General features: G+C 34.8%; 1 protein-coding gene across 3 annotated transcripts in view; it reads left to right on the top strand.

The window, feature by feature from the left end:
• BMP5 (bone morphogenetic protein 5) overlaps positions 1-18,497 on the top strand; it is a 118,167-nt gene that overhangs the window by 59,078 nt on the left and 40,592 nt on the right. For all 3 annotated transcript variants that reach the window (XM_036248805.1, XM_036248804.1, XM_036248803.1), the window contains exon 2: positions 4,950-5,142. In XM_036248805.1, the coding sequence (XP_036104698.1) occupies positions 4,950-5,142 (193 nt within the window). The remainder of the gene's footprint in view (positions 1-4,949; positions 5,143-18,497) is intronic.

Here is an 18,497-nt window from a genome sequence, read left to right as displayed (position 1 = left end):
TTCTGATCTTAGTATGTTTCAACACGTTTGTCATTCTATCTCCTTTACAAGTCTGGGTTCTTTCTGCCTTGAATGAGCTAACCTTCCTGCTGTGCTGTTTTGTTTTATTGGATTTTCATTGTTTTTTGAAGTAAGAGAGTCTTTTTTACCATCAAATAGGAATGTAATTATGGCTTTTATGGGATCTTGCATATTTTAACCTAGTAATTTTATTAGAAATGACAGTAAAGGTTTTTTAGGAACCTCATGGTCTTTAGTTGATATAGCATGCAACCTAAAGAGTGAATTGAAAGGACCAAATATTTAACACAATATGTGTTTAAAAAATAAGAATAGTATACATTTAAAAATTTTCCTCCTCTTTTCTTGTTGTTGTTTTTTTTTTTTAAACTTCCCAAGTCATTTACAATTGCAATGGGTTATAGCACACTGTAATATGCAGAGAGACAGAATACTTAATATTGACCAGAATCATTACAATATAAACAAGGCATGGATATCTCTAATAAAAAGCTTACATTTAGGGCACATAAAATGTGTGTGTATATATTTTTTTCATCTGTTTTAGAAGTGTTGTTTTTGGTAGTGGTTATGGTAGGAAAAAAGTTGAAGCATGAAGGGTTCCAGATGGTGAATTACAATTATTTTAAAATATGGTTGTAGTAAAAGAATGACCTCACATACTAGTATAAATATTAGATAATATTAATTCCAGTTATGAATACAATCATTGTTTATTCATAAAATGCTTCTTAGATAAGATATAGAATAAATATTAAACAAGTAAATATAGCACATTTGCTAAGACTGATTGGAAGAAGTTCTAAAAGAATGATCAGAGTTGTATGGCATCTATAGAGCGGGAGGATCACAGAGAAGGAAAGAATTGAAAGAAGACCAACCTAACCTTCCTGAGTGATAACTAGATAAAACAAACAAACAAACAAACAAACAAACAAACAAACAAAACTAAATCCAGGAAAAGCAAACAAGCAAAGTGCTGTGATGTTGAGGGCTTGGGAATTGAAATCTTGACCTGGGATCAATTCTGTTCTCTTCAAATTATACATTGGTTTCTTGGGCTTGTTATAGAAGCTTATGGACATAAGCAAAGTTGTGCAGATTAAACAACATATGTGCCAAATAAATGAGAATTAAATAAATTAGTATGACTTTAGTCAATGAGGAATGCAGCAACAATGATGCTGAGTTAAAAAGACAGAATTCAATTAAAAAAATTTTTTTTTCTGTATTGATTTTAGAGAGAGAGGAAGCGAGAGGAGAGAGAGAGATAGAAACATCCATGGGAGAGAACATTAATTGGCCACCTCCTGCATGCTCCCCACTGGGGATTTGGCCCATGACCTGGTCATGTGCCCTGACTGGGAATCGAACTAGTGACTTCTTGGTGCATGGGTTGACGCTCAACCACTGAGCCACACTGGCCGGGCACAGAACCCGATTTTGATCCATTTATACAGCTTTTCATTCAACCAATATTTATTTGAAGGCATCTTTGAATTAGGCAAGGCATTTTGTTAGATGTTAATTACATATTGATCAAACCCCTGATTCTCCATCCTATTTGCTACTTTTTTTGTGTACTGTTGAGAGACAGTGCTTAAATATACTAACAATGAACTAGTCTCTAAATACAGAACAGCAGGATGTCATTATGTAGGTGGTATAGACATTGAACAAAGATTTATAATGAGCTTAAGAAGACAGACATCTGTTACCACCTAGCTGTCATCACCTGATTTCTTATTCTTAGATCAGGGATGTTAATATTTGATTCTCCCTAGCATTACTCTTTGAGGTCGCTGAGATTACCTTGTGAATATTTGTGAGCATCATTAGGAGTACAAGGCCATAGAAATACAAGTTTTATTCCATTACTCACTCCAACATGTCCCATGAAATTTACTAGTGAAATTATAATTCAAAGCAGTAGGATATAGGATTTTGAATCACTGGACAAATCTGCACTGCAACTTTATTCTGTGTGGTATATTTAATATAAATTTTTATGCAACTCTTTGAAAATTTGCCCCCTTAAGGGGTTAGGTTAAATAGCCTGGATTATAAAACTGAAATTTTATAATAACAGCTGAAATTCTAGCTTTCCATTTTATTGCACTAACATCTCACAGGGGATTCCAGAACAGTAGATGACTTTACAAAATATGAATTCAAAACTCATCTGCATTATCCAGGTGCATGCTTTAGATTGGATCCTAACAAACTCACGTCTCAGCCCTTATTTCCAGGACTATGGTTATTTTGGTCTAAATTTCAAATATAAAACTGATTGCTAATGAAAAACTGGGTAATAATTGTTACCACTTAGGATTTTGAATATTGACTTTTAGAATAGAGAAAGTGTATTTCTGAATGGCTGGTTGGTATATGTATCTTCAAGTATGGAACTCCTCAAGTAGAGCTGGGACACTGCCACTTCAGCGAACAAATGAACATTTCTGCTGCAAAGCAATAAATATTCATATTAAAGTGAAATAAATAGAAACTTTAAATGACCTCAAATCAGTTAATTTCCAGCTTTTCTGCCAAATGAACTTGAAGCCAAACTTTTCATTTTCAGAGCATTTTGGATTTTGAACTTGTGAATGTGAGGTTTTAGATCTTTATTAAAGCATAAATACTTCATAAATTAGGACAAAGTAATAAGTAGTCTATAAGCAGAAGTAGCATATTTGGCATTTAAGAACTGGAGCCTGGTGGCATCAAATGCTTGGGTTCAAACTTTTTTTGGTGAGGAATTTATTCTCTATGCCTCCTCAGTTTCTTCATCTTCAAAGTGAGGATATTGATGGAACTTGCCTCATAGGCTATTATGAAAGGTATATGTTAATATGTAAACATACTTAGAACAGGATCTGACATCTAAATAAGAGCTATTTAAAGCTGTTTCATATAAAACATAACTGTTTCATAATGTCATCTACTTTATTTAAATTAAGATCAGAAAAGAACAAATTTACATCGAATTAAATTTAGTCCCTGTAAACAAAAGTTTTAATATTCATACATGAGCTTTCAGTGGCTAGATACCCAGTTTCTAGGTATTTTTTTCCCTTACACTTTCCCTCTCAAATGGCTCAGTCAGGGTAACAGACAAATGAGACGAAGGAGCCAAGTTCATGGCCATCTCTGCTGTTGTCAGAAGAAGTTTACGCCGAAAAGAGGTTTAAATTATGGACCAAAACAGATTCTAAAAATGAAGGTATTTTTCTTATTTAAGGAACAGTTGATACATAATCTCCATGGGAATGGATTTCTCTTAGGACCAAGATAATGATGTTTTTAGAAAACAAAACTTTATGAGTCATGTGAGTTTGTGTGAGTGTAAGCCAGACAGCCCAAGAGCACCAAGCTCCATAGTACAAAGATACCTCTAGGTATAGTTTATAATTTTCTCTTTGCTGGCTTAGGTATCTGTGGTGGGGGTGGGGGTGAGCTCCTCGTGCTCCTAAACCACTGCCTACTCTTCTGGGGAAAGTAAATCAGAGATTATTTTGGATGCTGAAGGCAAAGAATTGTGGGTGCCTTTGTCCTGAGCTTCCTCCCAGATGTGGAACCCATCTGGCACTGGGACACGAGGTCTATCAGCCTCTGCTCCTACAGTCATTTCTGGATGATCGTGACCCTCTTCTCTATTTCTTAATCTTAACCCTTTCTCTATGTTAGGATCCTAAATTTCATATACTTTTCGCAGTATTGACATATTTCAGTTAACTTCCTAAGGATATTTTTATATCTTAATCCAATTTTTGAACTTGGTGAATTTATTTATACAACTCATATATTTAAAAAAAAAATTTTAGGCCAAAGTTTTAGAAATAAAACATGTCACTGGAAACATTTTAAAAAATCATTGCAGGTTATAATTGTGAGACCTCTTACATAGAGTATTTTACAGTGTACTTGTAATCTTATTCTATATATATTATCCTACATAACTGAGATTTTGAGAAACTTACTAATACTGAAAAATTTAATTCCTTCAAATGATATTGCATCACTAAATATGAACACTTTGAATAGGTAGTTTTGTAAGAAAGTGTTTGGTACCAAGTAGATATAGACTGTATCAAATAACAAACCTTTTCCAAAGCCAGATAAATAATATGCTGAACACCTACCCTGCTGATTTCTTCAACATTCCTTAATATTCTCAAGAGGCAATGTTCTCTGATTTTATTTGATAGGAAAGTTGCTGAAAGAGGAAAATATCTCCCCCTCTCAGTTCTGAGGAAGAGCGGAAAAAGTTCTTAGGGAGGTTTTATGCTGGACCACAGTTACGGAGGTTGTGCTAAACATCCTTATAAGAACTAATGAAAGTACACTAAAAAAACAAACGAAAACATTTCATTTGCTGAACAGAGAAGAAAAACTCTTCCATGGAAAACATTTTAGAAATAGTCTTTATTCTGAAAATGAATTTGTTTTATGTACTTGACCTCTAAAACGTCATCAACACTGTTCTTATGTGCCTGCAATTTCTCTTTCTTCCTAGTTTCCTCCCTTGGCTGTGCTAATTCTCACCGCTGACTTCACCTGGAACTCTGGAACTTTCTATAACATATTCTTAATTCCTGTCTGAACCCCCTGTGTTCTGGTACAGGATACATACTGGTAATCACTTTGAAAACTTCACTTGTAAGAAACATTTTGGATAGCCTTTCTATTTAGGATCCAGGAATTTGTATAAAACCACAGAGGTTATATTGCTTTTGAACTAAAGGTCATTGGTTTGTGGAGTTTCCTTCAATTAGAAACACATATGAGTCAGTGGTTTTAGTGTTTTCCCAGTTTTATAATATCCTGCTTGTTTGTTTTAATTACAAAGCTGGGAAATTTACCATTAATCTGCATATTTTATAAAGGGCTCACTTTTTTCCTCTCCTTTTTTTCTTGTTCTTTTCCAGTTGAAAGAGACAAAGATTTTTCTCACCAGCGAAGGCATTATAAAGAATTCCGGTTTGATCTTACTCAAATTCCTCATGGAGAAGCAGTTACAGCGGCTGAATTCCGGATATACAAGGACCGGAGCAACAATCGGTTTGAAAATGAAACAATTAAGATTAGCATATATCAGATCATCAAGGAATATGCGAATAGGTAGGGGTTTTTCATCTAACTCATTTTATTTTATTTTATTTCATTATTTATGTTTTAGAGAGAGAGAGAAAGGGAGAGAGAGAGAGAGAGAGAGAGAGAGAGAGAGGTAGAAGCATCCATGTGAGAGAGAAACATCCATTGCCTGCCTCCTATATACCCCCGACTGGGAATCGAGCCCACAACCTGGGCAGCTGGGCCATATCTAACTTATTTTAGTAAAATCCACTAATAACCCATGTGATCTATCAAATCACGTTTTCTTTGAGTGTAATGTCATTGAAGACCAGGTACAGACACATGAAGAGGAATTGACCTGAAAAGTGTCTTCTACATTCCAAGGCTTTTCCCTTTTCTACTCCTGGCACCGGCCTCAGTGTACTACATTGTCTCATGCTTCTCCCACATGTGCTTTTCAGGCCTCTTGTGTCATTCTGTAGGTGAGAAAGCTTCCATTTTGTTTGCACACACAAACTTCACAATAAGATGATTTAAATCACATGGTGTTTTTTAAATTAGAGACAAGCAACTTTGGTTTTCATTGGCATTAAGTATAAATTGTATGTGTATTATGTGTGTGTTTTTTAAATTAATTTATTGGGGTGACATTAGTTAATAAAATTATATAGGTTTCAAGTGTACAATGCTATAATACATCATCTGTATTGTGCATTTACCATCCAAAGTCAAATCTCCTTCTCTCATCATATATTTCACCCATTTTACTCTATACTACCTTCCTTCTCACACCCCCTTTCCTTAGAATAACCACCATATTGTTGTCTGTGTTTATGAGTTTTTTTTTTTTTTTTTTTTTTAATTACTTTGGGTCAAAGAAGAATGAAAGGAGAGAGCAAACGATACATAGAGACAAATAAAAATGACAACATGACATATCAAAACTCTTGGGATGCAGCAAAAGTGGTAATAAGAGGAAAGTTTAGCCCTGGCTGGTTTTGCTCAGTGGTTAGAGCATTGGCCTATGGTCCAGACAGACCCCAGTTCAGTTCCCACTGAGGGTACGTACCTCAGTTGCAGTTTGCCCCCGGCCCTGGTTGGTCATGTGGGTGGCAGCCACTCAATGTGTCCCATTCATGTCGATGTTTCTCTCTCTCTCTCTCTCTCTCTCTCTCTGTCTCTCTCTCTCTTCCTCCTACTCTGTCTGAACAGAAAATGGAAAAATGTCCTCGGGCGAGGATAAAAATAAAATAAAATAAAATAAAATAATATAAAAAGAGGAAAGTTTATGTCATTAGAGGCCTATCCCAAATAGCAAAAAAAAAACAAAAACACACACACACACACACACACACACACACACACACAAAACAAAAACAAATAAACAACCTGACATTACATCTTAAAAAAAAATAAAAGAAAAAGAAGAACAAATGCAGTCCAACATCAGCAGAAGAAAGGGAATAATATAAATTAGAGCAGAATGAAAGGAAATAGAGAACAAAAGACAATACAAAAAAAAATCAATGCAACAAAGAGCTGGTTCTTTAAAAGATTAATAAAATTGACAAAACTCTGGCTAGATTCACTAAGAAAAAAATGAGAAAAGTCTCAAAATCAGAAATATGCAGAAATTACAATGGATACCACAGAAATACTAAGGATCTCACAGTAATGTTATGAAAGACTATATGCAACCAAATTCAATAACCTAGAAGAAATGGACGAGTTCTTAGAAATATATAACCTTTCTAGACTGAATCACAAAGAAGTGGAAAATCTAAATAGAAGATTATGTGTGTTTTAATGTAAGACATCGTATTTGCAATAGATCTGACAATTTACCGGTGTCTTCTGTTTCTAAAATGTTTAATTTAAAATGAATAAAAAAGCTGTGATACATGTACACAATGGAATACTATGCAGCTGTAAGAAAGAAACATCTCTTATCCTTTGAGATGACATGGAGAGACCTGGAGAGTATTATGCCAAGCAAAACAAGCTGATCTGAAAGACAAATATCACATGATTTCACTTATTTGTGGAATATAGTGAACTAAACAAACTGATGAACAAAATTGACCCAGAGACATAGAGGTGGGGTACAGACTGACAAACCCCAGAAGAGGAGGTGTTGAGGGGGAAGAGATAAACCACACAACTTATATGCATGTATGCATAACCAATGGACATAGACAACAAAGCTGGGGAAGAGGCGGAAGGGATGGGGAAGAGGGTGTCAATGGGGGGAAAAGCAGAAACATTTGTAACAAAAACAAATTAATAAAAATAATTTAAAAAATGGTACAAAAATGAACAGAGAATCTGAAATACTAAATGTATGGAAATCTCAGTTGAATGAACCACCAAATAGAAGAAGAGTAAAGCAGGGAGCTTCGCAAGTTCTCAGACCTTTCACCCAATGATAAAATGGCTCGGGTAGCTCCTTATACAGGAGCTGGACTGGTTTCATCTTTTCTTTGAACTCTTATTGAAATGTTATATTGAGGTGAAATCCATCTCTGTTAGCTTCTGTCGATTAGATCTAGATCTTCCCTTTGGTGAAATACTATGTCCTTTTTTTGATAAGAAATATTTAAAGACAGCTATCACATCTCCTTTAAGGCCCTTTTGTCTCCTTGTTGAATATTTCTAGTTCTCGACAATTAGATTATTCTTAGTCTTCTGGAGTGACAGAGTTTCCTAATGGGTGTTTCATGGAACACTAGCTCCTCATAATTCTCGGTGAATAAAAAATAAAGAAAGAAACTGTGGTCAAATGCATTTGAAAATATTCACAATGAATATCAGAATATTAAAGTCTTGGAAAGGCTTTATAGTAAAGAAACCTAGTCTTGCTCAAAATTATTTGACTACAGAATCTTTTTCTTGGGTGTGTAATACTTAATATCCCACAAATCATTGATTCAGCAGGACAGACTTTAATAAATACTGATCTTTATATACTGTTATTTTAAGAGCAGTAATTCCAAGGCAGACAGTTCTATGTTCCTTTATTATTTTTAACACTTACCATGTATTTGTCTGCGGGTGAGGTTTTTGTTGCTGCTGTTGTTTTGTTTTTAAATCTCAATCCAGTGGTTCCATTTATAAAATGGGGATACTAATTTGTATTTTTCAAAGACAGGGCCTGGCATATTATAATACATTATTTTAAATACTAAATAATGATGGCATCATTCAAAATAAAATGACAAGAATTAGCAATAATGCTCCAAACACATATCTGTGTCTGTTTTCCCACTTGGACTGTGAGTCCCTAAAAAAGGGACAGTGTATTAATTAATTTTATTTTTTATTCCCAGCACTGTAAATTTGTTTGGTATGATTTAAAGTTGTTTTTTTTTTTAATCCACACCTGAGGACATTTCTGCATTCATCTTCAGATAGAGCAGGAGGGAGAGAGGGCGGAAGAGAGAGAGAGAGAAGCATCAATGTGAAAGAGACACATCAACTGGCTGCCACCCACACGACCCCAACCAGGGCCGGGGACAAACTGCAACCAAGGTACGTGCCCTTAGTGGGAACCAAACCCCCGTGTCTCCGGACAGTGGGCCAATGCTCTAACCACTAAGCCAAACTGGCCAGGGCTGATTTAAAGTTTTGAAATCATTATTACTCATGACTGGAGTACTACTTTCAATAACATATTGTAAAATTCTTGAATTATCTTTATTTTTGGTCATTCACATTATATTTTTCTGCATGTTGAATTTGCACAAGGTTATTTAACATACAAAGTGTTTTGTTTGTTTTTATAAGAACTGTGGTATGTTAGGTCTCTACTCTGGATTATATTTATTGATCTTTTGAATCTATATACAGACTTTTACAGAAATTACAATGAAAGGTCCTAGCTTTTATTTAGGACCATTGTTCTATCTTCTCAGGATATTCTTTTTTTTTTTTAATTCTCACCTGAGGATATTTTCCCATTGATTTTCAGATAGAATGGGAGGAAGGGGGAGAAAAAGAGAGAGAAACATCAATGTGAGAAAGACACTGATCTGATGCCTCCTTCACAACTCCAACCAGGACTGGGGATCAAACTACAATGGAATTGAACCGGGGACCCTTTGGTCTGCAGGCTGACGCTCTAATTGCTGAGCCAAACTGGCCAGGGCTTCTCAGGATATTCTTGAATATTATCCATTTTTATAGTCACCCCTTTCCTAAGTATGTGAACTGTATAATTTAAGACATAATTACAATGATGAGAATAAGGACTAATAGAAGAATCTAGTCATACTTATTTGTAATTTATTTTTAAATGAATCCATGCAGATTTTTATTAATAATACATTATGAAATATTTATGGTTATTGATGTTAGCTTATCAGACTTCATAGTTTTGGGAAATTACATTTTTCTTAAAAATGGGACAACTATATATTTGAAACTGGTATTTCCCAATTATACCAATTTAAAAAATATTACTCTCATTTTTTTTTTTTTACAACTACATCTGCATACATTTTTAGAATTGTTGAGCATAATTTGACTATCTTCATGTATTAAAAAAAATTTTTTTTTAGCCTTGGCCAGTTTGGCTCAGCGGTTAGAGCATCAGCCCATGGACCAGAGACTCCCGGGTTTGGTTCCCACTAAGGGCACGTACCCCAGTTGCAGTTTGTCCCCAGCTCTGGTTGGGGTCGTGTGGGTGGCAACCAGTTGATGTGTCTCTCTCACATCGATGTTCCTCTCTCTCTCTCTTCCTCCCTCTCTCCCTCCCACTCTATCTAAAGATAAATGCAAAAAACAAACAAACAAACAAAAAAAGTCCTCTGGCAAGGATAAAAAGAATTTTTTTTAAATTAAATTCTCTGGGGTAATATTGATTAATGAGATCAAATGGATCTCAAGTGTATACTCAATGCAATATACAGATCATATACCATAGAAATGTAGTCTTTACATATTTTAACATGTTTAAATCTACTCTAAGATCTAAGATTTTACTGATATTTTTTCTAAATTTTCAAGGAATTATTTCTAAAATCTGAAGTACATTTTTATCTTCAACTAGTATTCTCTTCCTTTGCTATTCCAAACTCGAAAACAGCATAGATTGAATAGATTCTATACAATGTGCAGAATATCATTTTGAAAAATTCATTTTGCTATTAATTGAAGTCTACCAAATTCACATTTTTAAGCATTTGCTATTATGTATTGTGGCTGAATTACTATGTGCATCCTGTAGGGTTACACTTTACTTATTATCTTCTATAGTATTTATTTTTGCTAATGTGTATGGCTGCCCCCCCCCCAATTATCTTTTTCAATCTCTGAAACATACAAACTCACACGTACATATGCTACATTTCAATTTTATATACCATTGATGAGGTGAGAGAATGTCTGGCAAAATGCCTTCCTTGTCTTTGAAATAATCATTCCTTCATTGCTAGGAGTTCACCGATCTGTGGTGTAAGAAAATGCAATCTGCCTATCATGTCTATAGATCTAGGACTCACTTTTTGCACTTCATTTTCTCTGTCTAAGACAGATATTTAAGGGACAGGAAATACAGCAGCAGCACAAATGTCTCTGAGAATATTTCAGCTTCCCTTGTAGGCTTCTAGTGTCACCAGAGAAAATGCTGATGCACAATAGTAAGGGCACAGACTTTGGGATTCACACATGGGAAAATTGCTGTACATCTCAGAGTTTATAATTCCAAAAGTTTTCAGAACAATAAATATTTCCAAACTTTGGCAGGACTAATGCTTATCACAGTGCAAAGATCATAGTTTATACTTAACAAATACATTGGTCAATATACATGCATATAGCTTAAATAGGTGCAGTTATTTCCCTAGGGTTTAAAGGTTTGTATACATAGGGTAACCTAAATTGGTGGTGATTATAATAACAGTAGCTTAACATTTGCTGACACCACATTTTCATAAAGATGGAGTAAGCAAAATGATACTAGGTGAATTTACTCAATAAAAAATTATATGATGTTTGATTAATATAGAAGGAATTGCTATGTTTTACATCTAATAATGAATTAACACCATCCAACTAAAGAGCAATGCTGTTGTAGCTACCTGTGATCTTGTTCCTGAAAACACGTTTTAGATAACTAGTCAAACTTTTCTATAAGAGGCAGTTGACAAGGTATGGGGATCAGAGACTGCTCATTTATAATTTATTTACAGAAATATCAGAGATGTAGAAAGATGAGACAAAGGTTCATGTATGAATGTTTATCCTGATATTACTGTTTACAATTGCATACATTGAGAATACCAGTTTTAAACAGGAGAGAAAAAGTTACACTCTTCCTGAAAAATGGAAATACTATACTTTATACAGCAAGTAGAAATTGTGTTTTAAAATTTTTAGTAACTTTGGAAAGTATTCAGACTGTAATGTTAATTGACCCAAAGCAGGAAGCCTAATCATACACATTATTATATTAATTTTAAATAAATTCACATGGAAAACAGATTGGAAGGAAATATCAAGTGCTCATTGCAGGTTTGTGGGTAATTTTAAATTTTAATTGTTTCCTCTTTTCTGTACTTTCTAAATTTTTATAACAAACGTTATTTTTATAATTAGAAATATGCATAATCATAGTTGAGAGAAAAGATAGTCAAATAACTTTATATCACACATGTCTTTATAAATTAGCATTCCTGCTTCCCCAGGAAGAGAGGTGCAATAATCAAAGCAAAACAAAGCAAACATCAGGATTTCAAAATAAATTGCTCTTAGTTTTTGTTAAACTATGAAAGGCATTTTATTCCACAGAAAATGAAGATAAATAAATAGTGGTTTTTTTTCTTTCCTTTATTCTATGAAAAAAAATTCTGCCAATTGGAAACCTTGAATTCAATTTTCTGAAAGTGAGGAGAAATTGATAAAAAGTACTTCATTTTTATGTCATGTGATCACAGTTAAAACTAAGAATTTTAATTTGAAAAAGTAATTTTAAAATCTGATTGTTATTATTTTTATAGTATTGATTATATCTGTCGTTTCATATATTTCTTACATCAAGAAATAAAATGAAGGTAGGGAGAAGTAACTAGTACCTCAGTCCATTTCCAAAGCTAAAACACCCATCTTCAAACCTGTGGATCTTATCTACATAGTGTTTTGAATAAAACTTAGAAACAATTGCAAAGTCAGTGCACACTCTATTCTTTAATGCAATATGTGTGACAATGCGTGTGTGTGTGTGTGTGTGTGTGTGTGTGTATTTTGAATCCTTGAAGTAATTTAAACTGACGTTTTTTAGGTATTTTTATATTCAAGACAGATCTATTGACCATTGAGTCTATAAATTCTTTGGCATTGTTATGTAATCAAATAAGAAAAAAAACCTCATGATCTCTTTTTTCAAACTTATTGATCTTAATGAGGCTTAAAACTCTTAAAATCATATATATTATTTTACCATCTCCCCCCTTTCTCATTTATCCTTAATTATATTTAAATGTGTGCAATTTAAAGGAGCGTTCTGATATTTATCCAAATCTTTATTTTTCTTGGTCAAAAGTTAACACACTTTGCATCATTTCACTTATTTAATCTTTTCATAAAGGCTGACAGCCCCAAATTCTATATAGAAGGCAATGCTCTCAGTCACACCTCATATTTCTGGCATTATTGGGAAATGAGGTTTCCACATGATTGAATTTTCCAGATAATTCAGCGGAGTCGGCGTGCTTTTGCTGAGTGCCTACCATGTGGCAAAGCACAGGGGCATAAGGCCTAGTAAATAAGATCTCCAAGCTCATAGCCTGAGGGCTGGGGCTGTGGTGGGCCCGCTGCACACAGACTTTAATAACTAGAATACAATGTGCTAAGCACTATGATGTAAGTACGCACTAAGTGTTGTGGAAACACCAATGAAGGGAAAATTAATTCTTCATGTGGGAGGGTGAGGGACCTTAGGAGAATCCCTTGAGAGGGGTTCACCCTTGAGCTGCGTCTTTTGAGATGAGTAAGAGCTGCTTATAGTGAGAGAGAGCGAGTTGTATCCTAGAAGAAATATTCCTATGTGTTAAAATGTTTAACTATATAAAATAATTAAGTAATGCAACTAAAATGATCAATCGGTAATACTACTACAAAGCATAGCAGCCAGCACTTATCCATTTAGTGGGCACTCACCATGTGTCTGGCACTGTGCTAAGTGCTTTACTTGAATTAATTTTTTTCACAAATATATATATTTATATATTCCCCAAAGAAAATCTGCTATGTATAAGTCAAGCTTTTCCTAATGTTCTGCTATGCATATAAATTTCTGTACTCCATTGTAAAAACATTTTAAGCTAGCTTGCTCGATGTCATTAGCCACCTTGACTACTTGGATATATTTAGTTAAGCTGTCATCATTCCAGTTCACAGTCAGCTTCATATTTACATCATCTCCCCCCTCCTGCTTCTCTAAGATTTGTGGTTCTTCTGTGGACATACTTCAGAACGTACACTGACAGCTTCTACTCAGGAAAATTTTACGGGCTCTGGAGGGCACTGTCACAGAGCAGGACACTCAGGCGGTCAACGACATTTTCTCTTAAGTACACAGGACAGTGCAAAGGCACAGTTTGCATTCCTTCAGTGTGTGGGGACCGTGCTGTAGTTCAGTGGTTCACAACCAGGGTAACTTGGCCTCCAAAAGACATTTGGCAATGTCTGGAGACATTTTTAGTTGTCACAATTGCTGATTCTAACACTTTTAAGCTAAAGCTGCTCATGAGAGAAACTTTTGACATTATAAACTCCAGAGACTATCATTTATTAATTTGTATTCCCTTGCAAATGTGTTCCATGATAGAGCTATAATCGAGTTCCTTAAATGGTGTGGTGGTATTTATGTCAAAGGCCGGAGAAAGATGTATGCTTTCTCCATGGGTGGCCATCATTACATTTTTACTAGACTTAACAAGCTCTGAGAAGACACAAGGAGATGGAAGGAGGTGAAATAGTCATCATAGTAGAAATTTGGGGAAAAGTAAAAATGCCACTGTGGAAAGTAAGGCTCATTTCTATAAAAATGGAAGAGGAGTACAATTTTTTCCTCAACAATTTATCTGTGTATCTTCCATACAATTTCCTAAAGGTTTTCTTCACCAGGTTTACATATGGTTTTACTCTTGGTGAACTGTTTTCTCCCTCCCTCTCTATCTCTCTCTATACACACACGCATACACACACACGCATACACACACACATGCATACACACACACGCATACACACACACGCATACACACACACATCTTTGTGCATACAAACATATATATGCATACCTATAAATAAAAACTGTAACAATCTGAAGAATATTTCTCTTTCTCTTTTATTGTTTACTATATAAATAATTTTGCTTCTTTTTGGTACATTTTTAACTTAATTTTTTCTTCTATTGAATTTAGAGACAAAGTTTTATTATGGATCATATATATTAATAAGTGTTCCTAGAGTTAAAAAAATTAAAGAATTCTTATTCCAGAATTGCAGAGACACTAGGGCAAATATTGGGGAAGCCTGAACTGAGCTTCTTGAAGGTGACAACAGGGGGGTATGGGCCTTGGTAAGGTAGACAGGGGCATAAGTATAGCTTATTGAAGGCTTTTAGCAGTAATGATTGCATGAATCATTTCTGGTCCTAATTTTGCCATCAAGCATATGCATAAAACCCCTTATATACGTAAATGCCATAAATGTGTTTTGGTAAGGAAACTGCAATTATAGTAATTTGCATAGCCTTTTTATTTGTGTATCCTCTTATCCTTGCCATATGCTTATGAGGTTGATAGTATTTTAATATTCATTTAAAGAAGAAGAAACAGAAGCTCAGAAAAGTGACTTATTTTTTTTTTAATATTTATTTATTTATTTAATCCTCACCCAAGGACATTTTTCCATTTTTTGTACAGATAGAGTGGGAGGGAGAGAGAGGAAGAGAGAGAGAAAGAGAGAGAATCATCGATGTGAAAGGGACATATCGAGTGGCTGCCACCCGCAGGACCAACCAGGGCCGGGGACAAACTGCAACCGAGGTACATGCCCTTAGCGTGAACCGAACCTGGGTCTCTCCGGACTGCAGGTGGACGCTCTAACCGCTGAGCCAAACTGGCCAGGGCGTGACTTACTTATTATTTTCTAATATCAAGCAAAGCCTGAGTATGGCAAGTCATTGTTAAACAGATACCAATTATAACTATGATTCTTTGCTTTATAAAGGTAAACTTATGAGGCTCTTTAAGGATCCGTGAGTCATACCTTCTGCTCAAGCAATTAAGATACCAATGAGAAAGGTTTGCCAATCATATTTAGAAACAAGCAAGATAGTGTATTTACCATAAGTCTATGATACAGTATCCTGGATAAAACAGATTTCAGCAAAAGATGTGTGGGGTTCCATCCAAGGACACATCCAATGCATGTTAGTTTATCCAATTACCTTGCTAAAAAGTGATGTAATTTGTGAGCGAGTTTTAATGTGAACTGCAAGGATAGTGTCATAGAGAGGTGACAAAGCATGTACTTATTTTTGAACATTCAGTGTTGTCTGTACACATTTTTTCTTGTGTTGAAATCATGTAAGATGTTCTATTTTATAAATATGAATTTAAGTGTGTCCTGTAAATATATTCATGTTTCTTGCATTAACAAAAAAATCCCTCTACTTGATTCTGTTTTCTCCTACTGCTCCAAATTCCACAATGTTTCACTTCTTCATATCTTACACAAGCTCACAAGCTGGAAGCTCAAAGTCTAAAATTAAGATGTTGGTAGGAATATACTCCCTCCAAAACCTGTAGGTAAAATCAGTTTTTGCTTCTTCCATCTTCTGGTAGCCACAGAAGTTCCTTGGCTTGTGTCAACATCATGACCATCTCTGCCTTGTTTCCATATGGCTGTCGTCCATTGTGTGTTTCATCTGTGTATCTCTTCTGCTCCTTCTAACAAGGGGAGCAGCAAGTTTAATTAGTGCCCACCCTAAAACGACTTTGTCTGAAGTTGATTACAACTGCAAAGACCCTATTTCCAAATGAGATCACATTCACAGGAATTAGGACTTCCACATATATTTTTGGAGGACACAATATCATGCATACCAGGGAGCTTACCAGTTAGTGTTTGATGAGGAAAATAAAGCCATTAAGAATGAAAAAGAATAATGGATTTATTACTGAGATTTGACTTTCTGCAATTGTGAGACTCAGTTAAACAGTCAATGTAAGGATGCTACTTTTGCATGTGGTGATGGTGTTCAAGTTTGGAGCACAAGCTTTTTCCCTTAGAAAAAGGGAAAACTGCCCTGGCCGGTTTGGCTCAGCGGTTAGAGCATTGGCCTGCGGTCCAAAGAGACCCGGGTTCGGTTCCCGCTAAGGGCATGTACCTTGTTTGCAGTTTGTCCCCGGCCCTGGTTGGTCGTGCGGGTGGCAGCCACTCGATGTGTCCCTTTCACGTCGATGTTTCTCTCTCTCTCTTCCTCTCTCTCCCTCCTACTCTATCTGTGAAAAATGTCCTCGGGTGAGGATAAAAAAAAAAAAAAAAGAAAAAAAGAAAAAGGGAAAACTTGGACACACAGACACACACAGAGGGAGGATGATATGAAGACACAGGGAGAAGACAGCCGATTATAAGCCAAGGAGAGAGGCCTGGAACAGATCATTCCTTCACAGTCCTCAAATCAGCCAACCATGCCAATACTTTGATTTTGGACTTCTATCCTCCAGAACCGAGACAATAATTTCTGTTTCTTCAACTACCCAATCTGTGGAACTTTGTTAAGGCAGCCTTAGGACACTAATAAGATAGTTGCTTATATACATCTATGTAAATGAACATTTTTTATTGGATAGAATGCAGACTTTAATTTTAGTTTCATTATTATAATTGCACAGAATATAAAGAAATTACATTATAGATGTATTTCTGCTATAAATGAATGTATTTTTCTACATATATATTTTTTCTCTGTTGCATTTCTTTTAACTGCATTAATATTTTTCTTCTTTTGCCCTAATTTATTTTTTATTTTATTATTATTTTTTTGTCTTACAGAATTTTTTACTTTCAATTATGGTTGACAAACACTACTATATTAGTTTCAGATATACACCCCAGTAATTAGATATTACATAACTAAGTGATCATCTTGATAAATATTAAACTCATCAGACACCTTACATAGATGCCCAGCAGTTAGAGTATCAGCCTGAGGGCTGAAGGGTCGAAGGTTCAATTTCTGGTCATGGGCACATATCTGGGTTGCAGGTTCAATCCCCAGCCCTGGTCGGGTTTGTGTGGGAGACAACCAAGAAATCTCGCTTTCTTTCTTTCTCTCTCTCTTCCTTTCTACCTTCCATTCTATCTAAAAGTCAATGGCAAAATATCCTCAAGTGAGGAATAACAAAAAATACATAAATAAACAAATAAATAAATAGGTAAAAATGTTGAGACAAGGCAGCTTTAACAAGTTTATTTTATATTGTTCAGAGGAGATGGTATATTCTACTGTTTCCAGTAGATGAGTGCTATTCCTCAGTGAAGTAATTTTACACTTCAAAAAAAAAGACATCTACAGAATGGGTGGAGACTTATTTTTAAGATGCTATATGAAAGTTGCTACATGAATGAAAATTATAGATTTATTACCATTGTGCTCATTAATAACAGACTTGATTTCCCAAAGCATATTCTTTTGCCTATAGTTAATTCAAAAGGTCTTCTTATATAAGAGAGAAAAAAAATAAAGAATGCATGTTATCACAAATAGAATTTTAAAAATGTAAAATTTAAAGTAGCTGTGGTCAAGAATAGAAAACCATGAAAGATAAATTAGAAATATATGAATTTTTCAAAGCATACTATTGGCCTAGATTTACCTTTAAATGGATTGGAATTTGTATTACTGACATTCAGATATTTAGGGCTTGCTTGAATTCTTTGGTTGGTGCTTTTTCTAAAGATATCTGTTAAAACTGGAACCATTTTCCCCCATAGACACATTTAACAGTTTTGAGACTTGACTATGGCTAGTTTGAGGATTATTTTTTCTAGAAAAGTAGAACAACGTTAAAATAATAGAAAAACCACCTTAATAACTATCTAATGATATTTGTTAACTAGTTGAAACCGTTGTCAAAATTTACCTCTTTGTTCCTTTTTGTTTTTCAAGGGTTTACTTATATCATTCCAAGGGATGCTATTATGAGCTTTGCAAGATTAATTAGAATATTTTTATCATGTTTCAAATGAAAGCAGGCTTGAAACAGGGTACCACTTTGGTATTTCCTAAGATACAGGATGCCTATAGCAAAAAAAATAATAAATAAAATAATTCATCACAATTCAACAAATATTTATACATTTGTAAATTTAATGTTGAAGTTAAGACTGGT

The sequence above is a fragment of the Molossus molossus genome, unplaced genomic scaffold, assembly GCF_014108415.1.
Source record: "Molossus molossus isolate mMolMol1 unplaced genomic scaffold, mMolMol1.p scaffold_m16_p_8, whole genome shotgun sequence".
Classification (NCBI taxonomy): Eukaryota; Metazoa; Chordata; class Mammalia; order Chiroptera; family Molossidae; genus Molossus; species Molossus molossus.
The sequence above is the reverse complement of the archived record's forward strand: the minus strand, read 5'-3'. Positions and strand labels throughout refer to the sequence as shown.